The sequence below is a fragment of the Abrus precatorius genome, unplaced genomic scaffold (assembly GCF_003935025.1).
Source record: "Abrus precatorius isolate BTA unplaced genomic scaffold, Abrus_2018 Scaffold9, whole genome shotgun sequence".
NCBI classification, from domain to species: domain Eukaryota; kingdom Viridiplantae; phylum Streptophyta; class Magnoliopsida; order Fabales; family Fabaceae; genus Abrus; species Abrus precatorius.
This window is the reverse complement of record NW_020874439.1, coordinates 12,834,923-12,854,605: the sequence shown is the minus strand read 5'-3', so window position 1 is coordinate 12,854,605 and position 19,683 is coordinate 12,834,923. Positions and strand designations below refer to the sequence as shown.

General features: G+C 33.5%; 3 protein-coding genes across 3 annotated transcripts; 2 read left to right on the top strand and 1 right to left on the bottom strand.

The window, feature by feature from the left end:
• Window positions 1-5,225: 5,225 nt before the first annotated feature.
• On the top strand, window positions 5,226-8,179 carry LOC113850842 (bromodomain-containing protein DDB_G0270170-like). The gene is made up of 9 exons (XM_027481370.1): window positions 5,226-5,495; window positions 5,571-5,619; window positions 5,724-5,802; window positions 5,887-5,932; window positions 6,020-6,148; window positions 6,261-6,329; window positions 6,430-6,718; window positions 7,136-7,263; window positions 7,355-8,179. The coding sequence occupies exons 1-9, from the start codon at window positions 5,226-5,228 to the stop codon at window positions 8,177-8,179; spliced, it is 1,884 nt and encodes a 627-aa protein (XP_027337171.1).
• A 1,557-nt stretch (window positions 8,180-9,736) lies between these two features.
• Window positions 9,737-11,259, top strand: LOC113850841. Its single transcript, XM_027481368.1, has 4 exons — window positions 9,737-9,985; window positions 10,057-10,371; window positions 10,594-10,764; window positions 10,891-11,259. Exons 1-4 carry the CDS (start codon window positions 9,737-9,739, stop codon window positions 11,257-11,259), a joined length of 1,104 nt encoding a protein of 367 aa, XP_027337169.1.
• A 3,750-nt stretch (window positions 11,260-15,009) lies between these two features.
• LOC113850840 lies at window positions 15,010-17,249 on the bottom strand. Its single transcript, XM_027481367.1, has 2 exons — window positions 16,836-17,249; window positions 15,010-15,084 (listed from the first exon to the last, which is right to left on the bottom strand). Exons 1-2 carry the CDS (start codon window positions 17,247-17,249, stop codon window positions 15,010-15,012), a joined length of 489 nt encoding a protein of 162 aa, XP_027337168.1.
• Window positions 17,250-19,683: the final 2,434 nt, after the last annotated feature.

Genomic DNA, 19,683 nt, shown 5'->3' with positions numbered 1-19,683 from the left:
CAAAGTAGGGTTTTATTCCGTTCCATTATTTGAATTTATTAATTTTTTTAAAAAAAATAAAATATTTTGAATATTTTAAATAAAAATCTACAAAGAAAATAATTTGTATAGTTTTAAAAATAAAAAAATTACGTATATGCTAAATTAAAAAGACAAAAAATAGAATTATTCCTTTATTTTATTTTATATAAAAAAATTAATATATTTTGCTTTCGTTGTAATTTTATTTATGTTTACTTTTCATACTTTTTCTAATATTCGTTTACTTCTCAAACTTTATTCACTCATTTACGTATATTTAAATTAATGGTATTACATGTGCTTTGCACGCACGCCTTATTAAAAATATCTTATAGCAAATGTTATATAATTATTTTATAAAAATAAAAAAAATCGAATAATTAAATAAAAATTTAATTTACATTCTAGAATAACTTATATAAAGAATAATTTTTTAATAATGTATTATATTTAACAACTATTTTTAGATATTAAATTTTACTAATTTAACTATTAAATTAAACAAATTTACTGATTAAGCATATCAAATTCATAAAATTTTATATAATTTTAAAATTATTAATAATTTATTGATTCATTTTATTTTAACATGTAATATATTTTTAAAAATATAAATAAATATTAATTATGAAATTATATTTTTAGATAAAGATGATTTAGTGAAAAGTTTAATAAATTGTCTACACAGTCAATAAAAGATTGAAGCTAATATAAAATTATCATTCATAATAATTTTATTTTAAAACTAATTAAATTAGATGCGTCTATTTTAAAACTGAAAACTACTCCCTGTGTTTCCGTTGCACATTCCCAAGTAAAATATCAATTATGATATCTTATTGAAATGAAATTTGTATTTGACACAAAAATAAACATTATCTTATAACTTGTTATTTAACTTTTCATTCTCAAAATTTTTAACTTTATTTATTTAGTATAATCTCAATTATCTTATACTTTCAAATATCTATCAATTCTATAAAAAATAATATAAAAATATTGTATCACTTTAACACAAATCACTGACGTAGTACACAGTCAAACTCAATAGCATATATATAGTCCTCAAAATAATATTGAATGATTTAATAGTTAAATTAACAAAATTTAGTATCTAAAAATATTATTAAATAGATTAAGTGCTCAAGACGTAAGTGGATTTATTCTCTTGTTTCAAATATCTTATCACTTTCTTTTACATATAAATGAAAACATTTATCATTGTAAAGTTTATTTTTGATGTACTATAGGTGTAAAATTTTTTACAATATCAATATATTAGAATACACAATAAGATTTTTAAATCAATCATTACAAAAATAAAAAAATATATTGATATAATAATTTATAATTGTAGAAAAATATTATATTGTGAGCCCATTTTAATCAAGTTTATTATTATATTATAGCCATATTTTAATATACTTTTTTATTTTTGCTAATTTATCAATAGTTATTATTTACTTGTATACAACGATTTGAATTTATTTACTATATTAAAATTTCATCATTCCATTTTGTTTACATTAATAAATAATATTTATTTATGTAATAATAACAATAATGGTATATCAAATACTTTATAAAAAACAATATTTTAATACTACCATAATCATAAATAGGTAATATTTGCTTGATTTAATTCAATAAGGTCTCAAATTTGAATTTTGAGAATGAAAAAAAAAAAAAAGAGTTTACTCCATCATGCTATGGATGTTTTTGGCTTAAATAAGAATAACTTTTGTAAATATATATATATATATATATATATATATATATATTCCTTATTTTTTATGGATTTTTAATTTAAAAAATACTTTACCCAAACCTGTCTAATAAAATTACAACTATTAAACTTTAAAATTTTGAGTCTAAATTAAATTTAAATAATTTTAGTTTGATATGATCAAGCTCAATGCGGGTTAAGCTTGCAAAAACCTAAAAAAAAAAAAATGAGATTTACACATTTTAAACACTATTTTTGTGAATCTAAATTAAATTTAGTCCAATTCACTAAATAAAATTTAGCCCAATTCACCATGTAGTACATGCAACATGCATCACATAGAAGTAATCACATGATTAAAATAAATAAATTTATATTGAGATAAGAGAGTTAATTTACATGCAAATTAAATTGAAATTCATCACATCTTAACTATCTCATGAATCCTAACTTTAAGAGAATCTTAAAAGGATTTTAAAATTGTAAAAGTCTAAAGTTACAAATATTAATTAATTTGATGGTTTATAATAAACTTTCCTAATTGCTATAGTAGTCACAACCCATTTTTGTGTGACAACACAAAAGAATCAATTCATCCCAATAAACTTGTGTGGGCACATATATAGTTAAGTCTTATGCTCGCATAACCTCATTAGTTAGTATTTTTTTCATAACTCGTCATGTGAAATATCTAAGTATACTTTAAGGATTTATCCCTTCCATCACAGTCATGAACAACTTCACACACCCCATATAGACTATAATATTTTGAACTCCAAGCAATAAATCTTTAAATTGTTCTTTGATGAACGATAGGTTTTTATTTTGTTTTGCAAAAAGATTTGTCATTAACTTTCATCAAAACTTGCAGAAAAATTTATGTAATATAGGGTGCAAACCTAGGTTGTCTCCAAAGACTTTAGTTTGTAACATACATTGAACATGTTGTGAACATTTACTATGAAAGTAATTAAAACAAGGGGGTTTTGTGTGATTCTAATTTTAATGTAAAGGCAAGTGATGAAATTAATGAATCCAATTAATGAAATATGCAATCCTTAATTTGTTCATACAATTCTATCCTTATCCCTCTCAAGATTCAATACTTTTCCTCTTCCTCTGAATTAGGGTAACTCAAAAAGTATGAATTAATCTTAGATTCCCATACGAATTAAGCAATTTATATGGGCTCCAACCTCTCATCCCCAAGATAACGCTACCTTAGAAATTAACTTAGGATTAAGCAAACTAAGTTAAGAATTTTATTAAAATGAATTAGGGTTAATTAAGTAATATCCCCCTCATTCAACCATTAATTCAATTCAAAGAGTTGAGAAATGTAAATTCATGAGAGAAAGGAAATTATATTGACATTCATACCCAGGGATTCAAGAACCCATGAACTCACTAAGGATTACAAGAAAGTTTAGCCCTCCATAGGGATGGGTCTTACAAATTCAAGATGGAAACAAAAGGAAATCAACATCATAATGCAAGAATTAAAAGAAATGAAAGGAAATTGTAAATCAAACCCTAAATTAGCCTTGGCTGTCACCCAAGGATCCTAAACTCTGCAAAATGCTCCAAAAGTGGCAAAAGAATATAAAGAAATGTCAAAAGCTCCATACCCTAATTTCTCAAATTCTATTTATAGTGCAGAAATTTTCGCCCAAAGTGACTACTATAGTTTCATAGTGATAACGCGCAGCATTCCATAGTGTTTATGTGCACTCCATAGTGTTTACGCGCGAGATCTGTGATTTGGGCCTCTCTGGAGTTATCACTTTGGCTTCATAGTGATAACACGCAACGCCCCAAAGTGATACTCTCGCTCCATAGTGTTTACGCGCAGGTCCTATGTTTTTGCCCTCTCTGAAGTTGTCACTTTGGCATCAGAGTGATAACTTTGGCTGCTCCAGAGTGTCCACTATGGTTCCATAGTAGCTACACGCAAGCCTTGTATTTTTTGGCCTTTCTGGAGTTGTCACTATGGGTTCATAGTGACCACTCTGGTCTCCTTTTCTGGAACTAGCTTGCTGTAGTGTTCACTATGGACTCCAAAGTGATCACTTTCACCTCAAACTTTCTCAAATGCTAAAAATTCATGGAAAAAGTCTAGAAACTCCTGCACAATTATTCAAATTATCAAAATTGCAAACTATATCTATGTGAATCAATGTAAATTAACCAAAAATTAAGAAACCTATGATATTTGACCAAAATTATATTTTTATGTTATTTACAATTCCTAAGTTTACTTTTTCTATTAAGAAATATTAAAATGACAAGTAAAAAACTAATAAAATGTGGACTCATCATTCTTGCATTCAAAAGTAAAAGAATTGATGAATTTTACAACTTAAAAGAGAAAAATTAACATATACTACTGTAAAATTTTTACATACTCAAATTAAAATGTATTCTTAACACTTTACAAATTCCTAGAAAATATACTCTTAACACAATCAATATTAACATTAATGACTATAATTTTAAACAATAATATATGAAACTTATTAGCCACGTAATTAGATAACAATAATAAAAATAATGAATTAATAACGGAGAGATCATGTGAGAATGAAAAAGGATTTTTGGGGAATTTATTCAAAAAAAGAAACTAAATGACAAAATCACAAATTTTAAAGGATTAAAAATGTATTTGAGTCTATTTAGAATGTAACAAAATATATTTATGAAGATTATTGTTATTTCAATGTATTTTAAATTTCTTATTTTATTTATGAGAAAAACAAGTCATGTTGCTTTGCACAACCACAAACAAAACAAGATGCGAAATTATATATTTTGTTACAAATAAAACAAGTACACTTCTTTTTTTTACAAAGCTAACATCATACTTCCTGAAGCTGAGTTTGATTTGAGCTAGAACTAGAAAACTATGATAAAAAATGCTTAACAAGTGCATGTTTAATAATATCGTCATCACGCATCTCATTATTATTCTTCAAAGAATATAGTAATTTATCAACTAATGCTTTAAGAGATAAACATTTTGGGAAAGTATCTGCTTTCCTAGGAAGATCATACGCAAGTTCGGTAAACTTATTAATTTGAAAAGTAAACTTTTATTATGAAACATTTGAAATGCATGAAAATGACGGTAAATGTGTTATTTTATTTTCTGGTGCCGTGGGAAAATAACATAAAAATTATAAAGCTAAAGCTTTAATGAAATCATCGATGAAATTAGCTTGTGTGTTTTGGCTGAAGAAGAATCCTTGATCTTGTGGCCCACAGACATTACCTGAAGATCATAGTCACTTAATTCACGTATCTCAATCCTAATACTAATACCAGGTTTGGCATTTTGATATGATATCGGCCCAAGCTGAATGCAGAAGTAAGTAAACAACTAAATATACATGGTCATGGACATGGTTCCTCTGCTCTGCTCGATCTCGACTTTTAAAAGGCCTTGATCACCCACCCTCTTTGTCTGGTCTGTCAATGCAAAATGAGAAGGTTGAGGTGGGTTCAGTCTTTATCACTTTCATTTACATTTACAGTTACATTTACATTTCATGGAATTGGATTTGTGGTGTGTGACAGAAAGCTGCAAAAAGCGGAAGGGCAAAGGAGGAGCCCACGAATATCGGCGTTGGAGGCTGAGGCTGAGGCTCACAGCCTTTCAATGAGTCGGCACTTGGATAACAGTGAGGGACCTGCATTCCGAACTAGGGGTAGAAAGAACACAAAACTCATGCCACTTCAACAACCAAACAAGGTCTTGCTTACTTTTACATTTTTCATGCCTTCCTTAAACCTTATTTTAGTTGACACTTGACAAGCCATAGTGCAGGGTGTGAAACATTCTTCGCGTGAAGATATTCAAAAGAAAAGTGCCGATGGTGAGTGAGGTCTTCTCACCTTTTTCACCATCATACTGAGGTGGCTTTCAACATGATTAAAGTTCTTCTAATGCATTTCATTTACTGCGTGTTTCATGTGTCAGATCGCCCATCAAAACTGCCATCTTCAACTTTTTTGCCAGAGAAACGAATACTTCAACTCGTCCTTGACACTTTGCAAAGGTGTACATTGCTTTTATCGTCTTTATGTTGCCATTTCAAAACCTTGTCTCCTGTAATTTCAGTATAATATTTAAACTCGTGCAGGAGAGACACCTATGAAATATTTGCTGAACCAGTTGATCCAAATGAGGTGTGTGTCAACATTAGTTTCAGTTCTTGTGGATGTTACATGGCATTCCCCTTCTAATTCACTTTCTTGATGGAATTTTCTACAAAGGTTGAGGATTATTATTCAATCATTAAAGAGCCTATGGATTTTGGCACCATGCGGGCTAAACTACATGAGGGGATGTATACGAGTCTGGAACAATTTGAGGTTACAGCATTTATTTTATTTTATTTATATGCTCATGTAATTGTCTCTTTTATTATTCTATCTACCATGAATCATGATGCCTCGGTTCATGTTATGTTTAAATGTTTGTTATCTAATGCATGCTATTTAAACCATTATGCAGCATGATGTTTTTTTAATATTCGACAATGCGATGCATTTTAATTCTTCGGGTACCATATATTTCAGGCAGGTACGTAATGTAAAGCTGATGAAATTTTTGGCACTAAGTTCCACTATAAATTCTATAATTTATCTTGATGAAATAATTTATTAACCCTTTCATCTTTCAGGCTCGTGTTATAAATGAACTAGCTAAGAAAGTTTTTGATCTATTAAAAAACAATATTGAGAAGTTTGAATTGGAATTCTCAGAAACAAGGCGAAAAGTAGGTCGGAGGAACCCAGGAGACTTTAGGGATTCAATAGACATGAATTCTTGTGAAATAGATACTGGTGTGCCCTCAAAAACTGTACCATGTTCTTCTCGTGGTACATCAAACCGGAAAAGCATTAGGGCAAATCATGGATGTCCTGACATTGCTAAGCATGTTGATGCTAGAGATGTTGAGATTCCTTCAGGTAAGAGGAAAGACTAGTCTGAAAGGAAGATTTTGTAGCATCCTATTTGATTTTGAAATTAAAGAATGATTTTCCATTTGATGATCACTGCATGTGGTGGGATAGAATTATGAATAATCTACCAACTTTGATTAGTGTTTTCATACCTTCTAAGTTTATTGTGCACCGTAGTTCTTATTTTACTCTTGTGTAACCTTGTACTTAGTTTGATATTCTACCAGCTAACCATTTCTTCTGTCATTGTTGTACATTTAAAAATCTGGAAAATCTCCTCTGTATTCCTCCTTACTCTCAAAGCTTAGCACCAAAGCTTCTTATGCATCCTTTGTTCCACAAAACTATTCTCACATGTTTTGTGTATTTTGGACATCTTAAAGACATGCAAACTTATCTGGTTAACAAAAGTTTATCAATCAGGTACTAAAGACAGTAGCAGATGCAGATCTTTTGAGGTTGATAGACGCTGTACTTATAGACCTTTGTCCCTGGACGAGGATAAGTCAATATTTTCCACGGTTTATGGTAAATTGAAACTTCTAGAGCAAGTGAGTCCTTTTTGCGCCCATTGTCTTATGCATGCATATATATATTCTAGTTTGGATTGATCATAATTGTTGTTTCTTATCCTTTATATAGGTCAATCAGCAAGATATTGGCTACAAAGATAGCTTGATGTTGTTTGTTAAAGATTTAGGAACCACTGCTAAAAATATAGCTAAAAGGAAATTACTAGGATGTGAAATTCGTACAGCATCTACTTCTGTTCCATGTACACCAAATACTTCTAATTATACAGTCACTGCCTCTGCCTTGATGTCTCAGTATCCCTTGAATCGGTTTCCCGATTATCCTAATGAAATGAGAAGCCCCATGGAAAAGATTGCGAGTAGAAGGGAAGGGGTTGAAGGGACATTGAATACTGAAAGAGAGAGCCGCTGTAATCCCTTAGAGGGTAATACTCAAGGAAGTCACGGGTGGCCTTTAGGGTGTGATAGAGAGTTTCCAAACCAGAGTTTCTGTTTTGATTCACACTGTTCACGAGCTTGTGCTGAAGATTTCAAAGAAACTGGCAAGAAGATGTTGTTGGACAAATCAAAGTTTGTCAATCAAGAACAGCTGACAGTGTCAATCCAAGAGAATTCTCAAACTAATTTGTTAGAATCAAAGATGGAAAGTAAATGCAAGTTTCAACCACGACCTTGGGCCATGGAAAGTAGTAATGTTTCATGTTTCGCTCAAGATAGAAGCCAGATGCACCAATCTAGTTCAAAGTGCGTATTGGGTGATCGATTAGCCCAGTGTCCAACAAAGGAGTTTAGTTGGTCATCTGAGTCCATGAAGATTTTAAAATCTGACCAGTGTGTGCCACTGGCTTCAAGTTTTGTTTTCAATCTTCCATATTTGAGGACACGGCTTGATCAGATAAACTCATCGGAGCAGTATGGGTTCTTACAACCTTAGCAATCACAAACAGCGGCAATAGCATATACTGAGATTCAGTGCCTTACTCTCGCCTAGTGTTTAAGTTTGCATTTTCAAGGTTTAAGTTGCTGTAAATGGTAAAGCCCGTCCATCTTTCAATAAATACAACATTTATATTTCTCGTCTTATATGATTTTACTTTGGATAAAAATAAATGCCCATAAACATTAGTATAAAGCTCCATTGCCAAGACAAATACCATATTAACATGTTTTTGTTTAAAAAATTATATTTTAGACTAGTCATAATACCCGTGTTTTACCCGACTCCATTGAAAATTAAATATTAAAACACAATATATATATATATATATATATATATATATATATTACAAATAATAAAATATATTTCACAGTGGAATGAGGAAAAAAATTAATTTTAATTGTAAAATAAACTTAATCATATAATTTTTTTATAATCATATTATTTAAGAAGAAAAATGAAATAAAATCAGCAATAAAAAATAGATATATAGTTTATTTTGTCTTAGATGTTACAAAACTAAGATTATATTTATTGTAATTTATCATAATAATACATTATAAATTTTTTATAATGTCGTTTAAAATTATATAGTATTTTATTATAATAGTAATGGTTTTTTTTACTATTTCATTTAATGATTATATTATTACACAAATAATTTTATTCATAAAATAAAGTCATCTTACAAAAATTAAATTTAATGTTATAAACATAAGATTAAAAAATATAATAACATACTATAGTAAAATAATATTATAAGTAGAATAATATAAGTAGAATAAAATAACATATATAAAATTTAAATTTTCTAAATATTATATGTCATTATATATTTTAGTGTTTACGAGTATATTATAGAATGATAATTATACGAATTTATCAATATTGAAAATTTTGTTATAATATATTGTTAACACATTTTAATTTTAGATTAATTTTTAATAGGCTTCATTATATCTATAGCCTCTTTAATTTGGATTAGAATAATTTTGTTCTTTCAATTTATTTAAAAACAATTTAGTATTTTGACTCTTAAAATTGAGTAAATTTAATCCCTCTATCAATATTCCTTAACGTAAACTCTAAAAATAATCTTGCATGTCAACATTTTTATAAACAGAATTATTTTAAAATTTTACACAAAATTTTCAAATTGAAAATTTTATTATAGTTTGACGTTAATTTTGTTATCAATTTTGATTAGGATAATGAAATAGATTTATAATATAAAATTGTAAAGATATAAAAAGAGATGATAAGATTCTATTGTAAAGATATAATAAAATATAGATGAGATTATAATTTGAGCGGGAAAGTCTGCGGTGAGGATTGGAGAGAGATGTATGTAGAGCGTGAATTGCTAGGAATCGTACGTATTGAGGTGGGAAGGGAAGTGTGTGTTATATAAATGATTGTGAGATAATGGGAGAGAGTTTGTTATGAGTTGAAAGGTGGTTTTATTTGTGATCATCCATCCATCCATCCATCCATCCATATCCATCGAATCCATAGAGTGGGTGCAGTGGATGTGGTGGTGGTGGAGGCAAATCAATGGCATACAGGAGAAAGCAGGGAACATCAAAGGCTTCAACCTTGAAGGAAGAGATATCGAATGAAAATGGGAATGGAAATGGAGATTGCAATGATCCACCTTCTCTTTCATCTTTATCCCCTTCCCCTTTCTCATCCTCCTCCTCCCTCGCTGCTCAGGCCATCAAAGCCTCTGCTGCTCGCCGTCATCATCCCTCTCTTTCCTTTGCTTTCGCCCCCAAATCTGAACACCAACATCACAGATCCAAGGTTACTTCATTTTCATTCATATATCATATACCAATACTTCAATATTTTTAATTAATTTCCGTGCAATGCAGAGCTTTGATCCTAATTATCAAGACGGGGATGTTTCCAAGTCTGGTTTCTGGGGCGTCCTCGCTCTTAAAGCCAAAGAAATTCTCGAGGACGATAGCTCATTCTTACAACACAACGACGCCAGTATGTCCCAAAAACTCAGATCTCACTCTTTCAATACCTTTTCTCCTGCTTCTCGTTCTCAGAAGAAGGGAGGAGATTTCACAAGTCCAATGAAGCCAAAAGAAGCTTCGGGGGCGTGGAATCCATGGCCGCTATCCACCCAGGCAACAGACTCTCAATCTATCCAAGAAACACAACTCATGGCATCTCGAGACGTAAGGTGGCACTGGCAACTATGTAATTAATTGGGCGTCACTGCCTCACTGCTTCATGCAGTCATATAAGGCTAATCATTATAAATATATGATAGTACTTGATTTCATCATCATGCCATTAATTAGAAGAAAGGCATTTTTGTAAGAAAAAGAATTCAGTTCATTCGGTTTCTAATATGACATGACCCACATTTTTTTGTTTTGCAATTGGCTGGGTGATAGGTGGCAATGGCGACAGCTGCCAAAGCAAAACTACTTCTGCGCGAGCTAAAAACCGTTAAAGCAGATTTGGCATTTTCAAAAGCACGGTGTGCTCAACTAGAAGAAGAAAACAAACTACTCCGGGACCGCGAGGGGCCAGAGAAGGGACAAAATCGTGCAGACGACGACCTGGTACTGATATTTGAGTTTGCTAGTTGTTCCCTAATCCAATAAATTATTAATTTATCTCCTTAATTTAGAGTGATGAGGGACACAAATTTAAGTTATTTTAATTAGTTAAAGTTTGTGATGGATCAGATCCGGTTTCAACTAGAGACACTTCTTGCTGAGAAGGGTCGGTTAGCTAATGAGAATGAGATGTATGCTCGGGAAAACCGTTTTCTAAGGGAAATTTTGGAATACCATCAGTTGACAATGGAGGATGTGGTGTATCTTGATGAAGGCATGGAAGAAGTCGCAGATCTATATCCCGTAGATCCCACTGCCAACGCCCTTTCTCGGGTACCCTTGTCCCCACGCTCGCCGCGCTCTACATTCGCAAGTCGATCGGCGCAGACCAAAACAATATTTTCTGTGCCAGAAGAAGAACACGATGAGCATGCATCAGAATATGGGGCTCCTCCTAGTGTCACAGTCTCAGTTTCTACAGATGAGCATGCAAACTGATCCTTAATTTTACGTATCTAGTTTAATTTAGCCTTAGATGGGTTTCTTATTCGCCAAGCATACATATGCGTAATTAATCTTACTATTATGCATGCATAACTGTAATATTTATTCACCTTTTCTCTTCATTACCAAAGGGAAAATTGAAATAGGAGGGCCGAGGGCCGGGGATTAGTGTTGTGTTCCCCCAAAACAAAACACACATTTTGTTTCTCTGTACCTATATATTGTTGGTTGATTTGTATCACACACCAACAAACTAAGTCGTCATGTTCTATTGTAAATTATATCTATAAACAAATATACTTTTATATCTTTTTAAGTGGTCATATTTTTGTTTTTTCTTCATCTTCACATTTTTAACAGTTAAACTACCCTTCATTTGATCTACTTTCTTTGAAAATGAGGACTATGAAGCAGGTCATTTTACCTTTATATATTTACTTTACTTTCAGGAAGTAATTTAGTGTAATATTATATGCTGCAAATACACTCTCTTAATAAAAAAATCCTATAAAACAGTAAATAAATTGATTTATCATTTTGAGAAGATGAAAATATTTATTAATTTTTATCTATTAATTATAACAATTAATTTGGAAAAAATAATGTTGAAAGTATTTATAATCAAATAAATAAAAAAGAAAGCAAACTCTTTGGCCGAAGTACCAATACATGGTTTACAATGACAATCGATTGAAAATATTATTTTTAACCTAAAATTAGAAGTAAACTACATCCAAATATCCCTTTGACTTTAGCAAGACGAGTACTCGAGAGACCGATTAGTGTTTAAAGTAGTATAAATTGTATAATTGGACCCTTTTGGTAATCGTTCCATTTCTCCTCTCCGTTCCTTGTTTTCTTGCTTAGCCTTAAAAGAATCCCTTTTGTCGTCTTTAGAGTTGAACCCCTATTCCAATCGAACTTGGCTTTGGTATTCAGACAATTCTTTCATCTGCATATACTTTGTTGCCTGTCTTCTTAATTCATCTAAGTCAACATGTGGCTTTTTATATATGTTGTTGACAAAAGGTCTTGGTCTCAAGGCTGTTGTGAGATGATGCATTGCAATTGTCAGTTCCAAATTGTGGATTGAGATGCTTACTTTGCCAAAGCGCTTCATGAATGCTCTAAGTGTTTCCTTTTTTTCCTGACGAATGTTAACCAATGCTAGAGACATCAAAGGATGGGGGCGGCTTGCAGCAAACTGTAGATTGAACTGCTTGGCAAGCGTTGCAAACGAATCAATGGACAAGGGAGGTAGCTTGGTAAACCAATTGAGAGCTGGTCTGCGAAGGGAAGTAGGAACTATTCTACACCACAAAGCGTCGTTCTCTATATAAAGGCCGACCTGTGTTGTAAAGATATCTAAGTGTTTCTCAGGGTCAGATGTCCCATCATACTTTTCTAGTGTTAAACCCCTCCAATTCTTAGGTAGTTTAGCTTCTAAAATATGTTGAATAAAAGGACTTCAGCTTGAAACGCCGTCTCGTTCAAAAGAGAATTTGTTCGGTTGATATATATTTAACTTTTCCTGTAGCGCCAAGGACTCCCCTTGCTCTTGCACAATAGGGGTAGTTTGAGAGGGTATGTAAGTTGATTTTTTCTCTCAAGTTGGCATTCTTCTTTCATAAAGCCGACAATTCGAGAGCATCTATTCGACATTGTCCTCACACTCCCTGACCGTTGTCTCAGGAATATCTTCAGTAGTATTCAGCCTTGAAGAAATCTCTTCAAACCTTTCGGCATTCCCGAGGCTCCCAACCCCAGCATCAGTGGTCAGTCTCACATGATCTGACAGCAAATCCTCCCACTCAAGTGAATGGGCCATGATAATAGCAAGAAAAGAGAAAGGTAGAGGAAGAAACAATGTGTACCTTAAAGAGACAGAAGAAAGCAAAAAGAGTCTAAAACAAGATGACAAGTGTATACCCCTTCGGTTTAGAGCAGAAAGTGTGAAATGAAGCCTGGTCCACCACGTATTTATAGAGCACAAGGTTTCGGGCAGATGAAGCATCGCACCATGTTCTAACTGTTAGATCTTTTTCAAGATGAACAAATATGATCAACCAACCTTTCATTTCATGAGTTCGAACCTCGAGGAAAAACCCTAAAAAACTAAAACCCTAATTTGCTGAAAAACTTCAGTCTTAGAAATTTTCCAAACATGTATTCGGCCTCACCATCAACAAAAGGATTCTGAGTACCTACTCGGATTCATATTCAAAACCAAATAAGGAAGTAGTAAGCCTCTACACCATTCATTACATGCATTAAAGGGCATCACCAAACAAAAGACCTAACAAGTTTTGATAAACCCTTCAGACGTACCTCTTTGGGCTTAGGGACTAGTGTATTGAATAGGATACCAGTTGGTTTTAAAGATAAAAGAAGAAACATGAATACCCTTTCGGCCTCAGCAAGACGAGTATCCCATTGGTCAGATTAAAGAATAATTAAATCTATTAAGGTAAATAATTAAATCATTATTTACTTAATTATAGGGCTAAAATCAAGGCTGATTCACAAAGCCTATTAGCCCATAATATTGCCTATAAAAAAAATTTATTACCTAAACTGACATCTGACTTTATCATCGGAGTACCTTTTGTAGGTACACTCCCCTGCGTCAGACAAAGAAAGACTTGCAATATTCAGGAAGACGTCATCCCATCTCGCAGTAGGAGAATATTCTAAAGATCAATGTTTCCTTAATAGGAACACCTTACTTTCAAGGGGAAAAAAAGCCATACGAAGAAGCAACAAAGGAGCAAGTACTACATAATTCATTAAATATGAAGGATTTTTTTCAAGAGAACTCTACAAAATCTAGAATAATTCAACACAAATAGGCCTACAATAGATATCACGGACGAACAACTATTATCAGAAACTATTGCATATAAATAACTAGTAAAGTTTGTGTAGACTAGATTGATAAGTGTCTTTAGGGTATTAAGTAATTTTTTTTATTAAAAAACATTAAAAAAAAATATTTACTCCGATAACTTTCAATACATTTTAACATAATTTTCAATAAAAAAATCTTCAATATTATTTATTAATTTTTTAAACAATGTCCTTAATTAAAATAAGTTTTTATTTTATGAATATAATACATTTCTAATATATTATTAGTTATTGATTAATGTAACATCTTCAATTTTGTCTTTTGAAATAAATAAATTTATAACGGATAAATAAAAATAGACAAAAAAATATTTATTTTTATTCATGAATTTGAGAATTTCATAAAAATAAGACTTACACTCTTTTCTCATGAAAGTTTCATAAAATTCTAAAACGTTTAGCATTTTTCAAGAGAATGATCTGAAACTTTAAAGATAATAAATAAAATTTAAGTTTACATCTAGTCACTTATTTGGTTTATATTGAATATACGTAAATTTAGAATTTTTACTAAGAACATTTTTAAAATATTCATTACAATGAAATTGGCCCAAGTATCATAAATTCTAATATCTAATATTTAAAATCATTGCCAAATTTACTCATCACGAAATACAATTAAGATAAAATAATACAATTTTTCAAATGGTCCTAGTTCCTACAAAGCAATCTTTGTAACACCTTAAATTTAATTTCAATAAATAAGGAATTTCACAAATTTTTAAAATAATAAAATTTCTATTTTCAATCCAAGTTCATCAAACATTTTCAAATAAAGAAAGATGTTACAAATTATATCAACCAGTTGCTACAGGACTTATTCAAATACAATAGTTTTCAAAATGATATCCTAAGTCCCATAACAGTTCCATCCACCCCTTTACTGAGTCCGATGCTGATCGTCTTGATTACCTGAAAAATGAATGTAAGAATTAGTACTCTACACTACCCAAAAACACAAAATAAACGTAGAGTCTCACCTCCAGAACATTTCCAATACATTAAACAAATACAATCACACGCAACATTTCACATTCACAAGCACAATACACAAACGCGTGCATACGCACAATAGCTACACTCAATATAGCACTGTGATCACAGATTTACACCATGAATGGTTGCTGATTACCCCCACCTCACAGATACCACGTGGGCAGTCATGGGTCGCTCAGGAAAGATAGTGGTCAGGGGTCTAGTTAGGAAGAGAGTGTGTGACCTGTGGTGCACCCGTTCCACAGTCGGTGTCACCACCACTCCTTCTTCCCCAAGGTATTTCTACCATCCTCATCTCCCACATCCTTAGTGTATCGCTGAACCATTCACAACACTTTACAACAGCGCTAACATGCCCATTCACAAATATTTCATTCACGCATACAATAGTCATGCTTACAAACAGCACACAGCCCACATTGCATTCAAATACACGGCATTAGACCCACATTCATTTTACATTACACGGCACACAGCCAATATTTATCTATATTACACAGCCATCGGCGCACATTTGTTCACAATATACGGCACATAGCCTTCATTTATTCATAACAACATTATTTCACCAATCAAAGGCAATCCATCACACAATCACCCCCACGGGGTCTAACTATTCCAGCACACATCACATTACACACTAATTTCCATCAAACACAATTCCTACTCTCTATCTCAACCACATTGCATTAATCAACAATCACACAAGAATTATAATGCATTGAGATAGGGTAGAGTCCCCCTTACCTCGGATTGAAGACCCACATGCTAAATCCACCAAGAAGTGCTCCCCCTCACGGATTCGTCCTAAACACATGGAGAAATTTCATGAGAACCCAAGGAAACCACGAAAACAGAGAAAGGGGATGAAAAACCAAAACCCTAACCATTAAAACTCACCTCCAAGCGTCCCCCACACGAATTCAACCTTTAATCAAGCTCTCGAACGACTTTGGAGGCAATTAATCGGTGGAATAGGGCTTTGGGGAATGAGAGAATCGAAGGGAGAGGAAGAAATAACTCTCCCTGAACCCTAACTCCCTTTAAATCTTTTCTGGTCGCGACACTCTCGTTACAGCGAGGTCTCCTCGCTGCAGCGACACGCCCTCTCACTACAATGAAAAAATCAGAGAAAACTGCACTTTGGTTTCTGCAGAATCTTGCTACAGCGAGACTGCACCCAGAAATGCACCCCAAATTGTCGCTACAGCGAGACGTCTCTCGCTACAGCGAGAAGGCGACAATTTTGGTCAAGGCGACAATTCTGGTCCTTTCTCACAGGGCTCTCTCGCTACAGCGAGAATCCTCTCGCTACAGTGAGAACAACCAGTATCACGCCTTGTATTTAGGCACTTAGCCTATTTCAGCCCAACTAGTCATACATACACATATCCATGTACTTAATACACATAAAACATCATTTTCAAATAAATTAACACACATATGAATATATATATATATATATATATATATATATATATATATAAGAATAATAATAATACTAATTACCAAAATTCGGGGCGTTACAACTCTCCCTTCCTTTAAGGAATTTCGTCCCCGAAATTCAACCATACACACAAACTACAAAACAACCCCGGGTACAATTCTCTCATTCTACTCTCTGTTTTCCATGTGGCATCTCCCTCATCACTTGAGCTCCAAATCACCTTCACCAATGATATCTCTTGACTCCTCAGCTGTTTAACACGGTAGTCAGCAATCCTCATCGGGTATACATCATATGACAAGTCCTCTCTCACTTGAACCGGGTCAAGATCAATCACATGGGAAGGATCTGACACATATTGTCTAAGCTGCGACACATGGAACACCGGATGTAGATTCGAGAGATTCGGAGGCAACGCGATCCTATACACAGCTAGACCAATTCTACTCAGCACTTCGAACAGTCCAATAAACTTAGGAGACAACTTTTGAGATTTTAGAGCTCTCCCCACTTCGGTTACAGGTGAGACCTTCAGAAACACATGGTCCCTCACTTGGAACTCTAACTGTTTCCTCCTCTTATCATAGTAGCTCTTTTGCCTGTCTTGCGCAACCTTTATTTTATCTCTGATCATTCTGATTTGCTCATTCTGCCTTTAGGTCATATCCGGTGCACACAAAGTCGCATCTGCGGTTTCATACCAACACAACAGGGTCCTGCACCTCCGCCCATACAAAGCCTCAAACGTTGTCATTCCAATACTAGCATGATAACTGTTGTTGTACGTGAATTTCACTAATGGCAAGCACTCTTCCCAAATCCCCTACTGCTCAAGCACACAAGCCCTTAACAAGTCCTCCAGGGATTGGATAGTCCGTTCAGTCTGACCGTCAGTCTATGGGTGATAAGCTGAGCTCAGTCTCAGCTTAGTCCCCAACGCCCATTGCAGGCTCTCCCAAAACCTCGTAAACCTTGGATCTCTACCTGACACCACACTAGTCGGCACTCCATGCAGCCTGACTATCTCTCGCACATATAACTCCGCAAGTCTTTCCAACTTATACTTCATGTTGATCGGGAGAAAGTGTGTAGCCTTGGTCAATCGATCCATCATCACCCAGATGGCGTCATGGTCGTTCCTGGTCTTAGGAAACCCAGAAACAAAGTCCATGGAAATATTATCCCATTTCCACTCAGGGATCTCCAGCGGCTATAACAACCCAAGTGGATGCTGGTGCTCTACTTTCGCCTTCTGGCAAATTAGGCATTTAGCCACATATTCAGCCATGTCCCTCTTCATTCCATTCCACCAAAAACTCTTCTAAAGATTGATACATTTTAGTTGCACCGGAGTGAAAACTCATTCTGTTCTTATGGGCTTTCTCAAGCACCATCTGTCTCAGCTAATCCACTTGAGGAATGCACACTCGGTTCCGGAACTTGATCATCCCATTCTTATCACAATGGAACTCCAACTTTCCCTCGGCCTTCTACCTCATCATATCTTGCAGGAAAATATCTTCCTATTGAGCATCTCGGACGTACACTGGAAAGTCATTTCAAACATCTTTCAGAGATATTCTCACTGTAGCGACACGCCCTCACGCTGCAGTGAAAATCTCAGATGAAATTACATTCTGGTTTCTGTAGAATCTCGCTACAACGAGACCCTATTGCTATAACGAGACTGCACCCAGAAATGCACCCCAAACTATCGCTCTGTCGCTACAGCGAGAAAGCGACAGTTCTGATCCTTTCTCCTAGGGCACTCTCGCTACAGTGAGAATCCTCTCGCTACAGCGAGAACAGCCCAGTATCACGCCCTGCACTTAGGCACTTAGCCTATTTCAGCCCAACCAGTCATACATACACATATCCATGTACTTAATACACATAAAACATCATTTTCAAATAAATCAACACACATATGAATATTAAAAATATAAGAATAATAATAATACTAATTACCAAAATTTTGGGCGTTACAATCTTCCTTTCAATACCCTTGGATTATGATCTTAGGATGGACCCAATACCTTTATCTCTTCACTTTCATCACCTGAAAATATTAGTAAGAGTGAGTATATCCTGCCCCACTAAATCTCTTGTTAACATAAGCAAGATAATTACATGTTTATATATACAATGCTAGAAGTATAATTTAACATGGATTTGTATTAGAAATAACACTCATATCATCCAAATTGTCATCACAAGGAGCACACAGGACAAACAATCAATTATGTTCACTTCAAATCATGCATCTTTTTACTAATCTGCATGCTTTAATATATGTATTATACCACGTTAATCAATATGTCACAACATTGTGTCCTAATCGCATTCGTTGATGTATTACAACACATATATCATAACAACATCAACTGAAATGTTACAATGCATATATTATGACTATACAATTTCTATACCACTTCACACACATCACACTTTCACATTTATTTTAATTTCATATTCAATACCCCTGGGATTCCTTGAGGACTTCATAATTTAGATAGCCGCTGGTTAGCCGCAGCAACAAGGATACACGTGTGCCAACCCAGCCCCTTCTAGCAAAGGTATAGTTAAGAGTCTCCTCAGGAAATATGAGTGTGTGGCCTATAAATGCTTTCATTTTTAGCAAATCATTGTGCACTTATTCACACTTAGCATTCACTACCTTCATTTATCCAAGATTTTCTAAATCTTATTCGGACTCTATACCCCCAATTATAACTCTGTAGCTATCTAAACTCACCACCAACACTTCTCAATCCTTTCCACACCCTTTTATAGGGAAACATGTCATAATATATGAGTATTGATCAAATAATTTGGTGTATTACAATACATATGTTATGAGTACACCCTCGGGGTCGTACCACAATATTTGTATTGCAATCACATCCATTCATCTATTTTGACTCCCGTATTATAATCACTTTTTCTAGCATTTCATTTAATTCATTCACACGTGTGCTCATTGCACTTAGCCACGCTCACTGTGGCACCATGATCACATCACACAGAAAACATTTTCTTTATTTAAAAATAGTCAAACACTCATATCA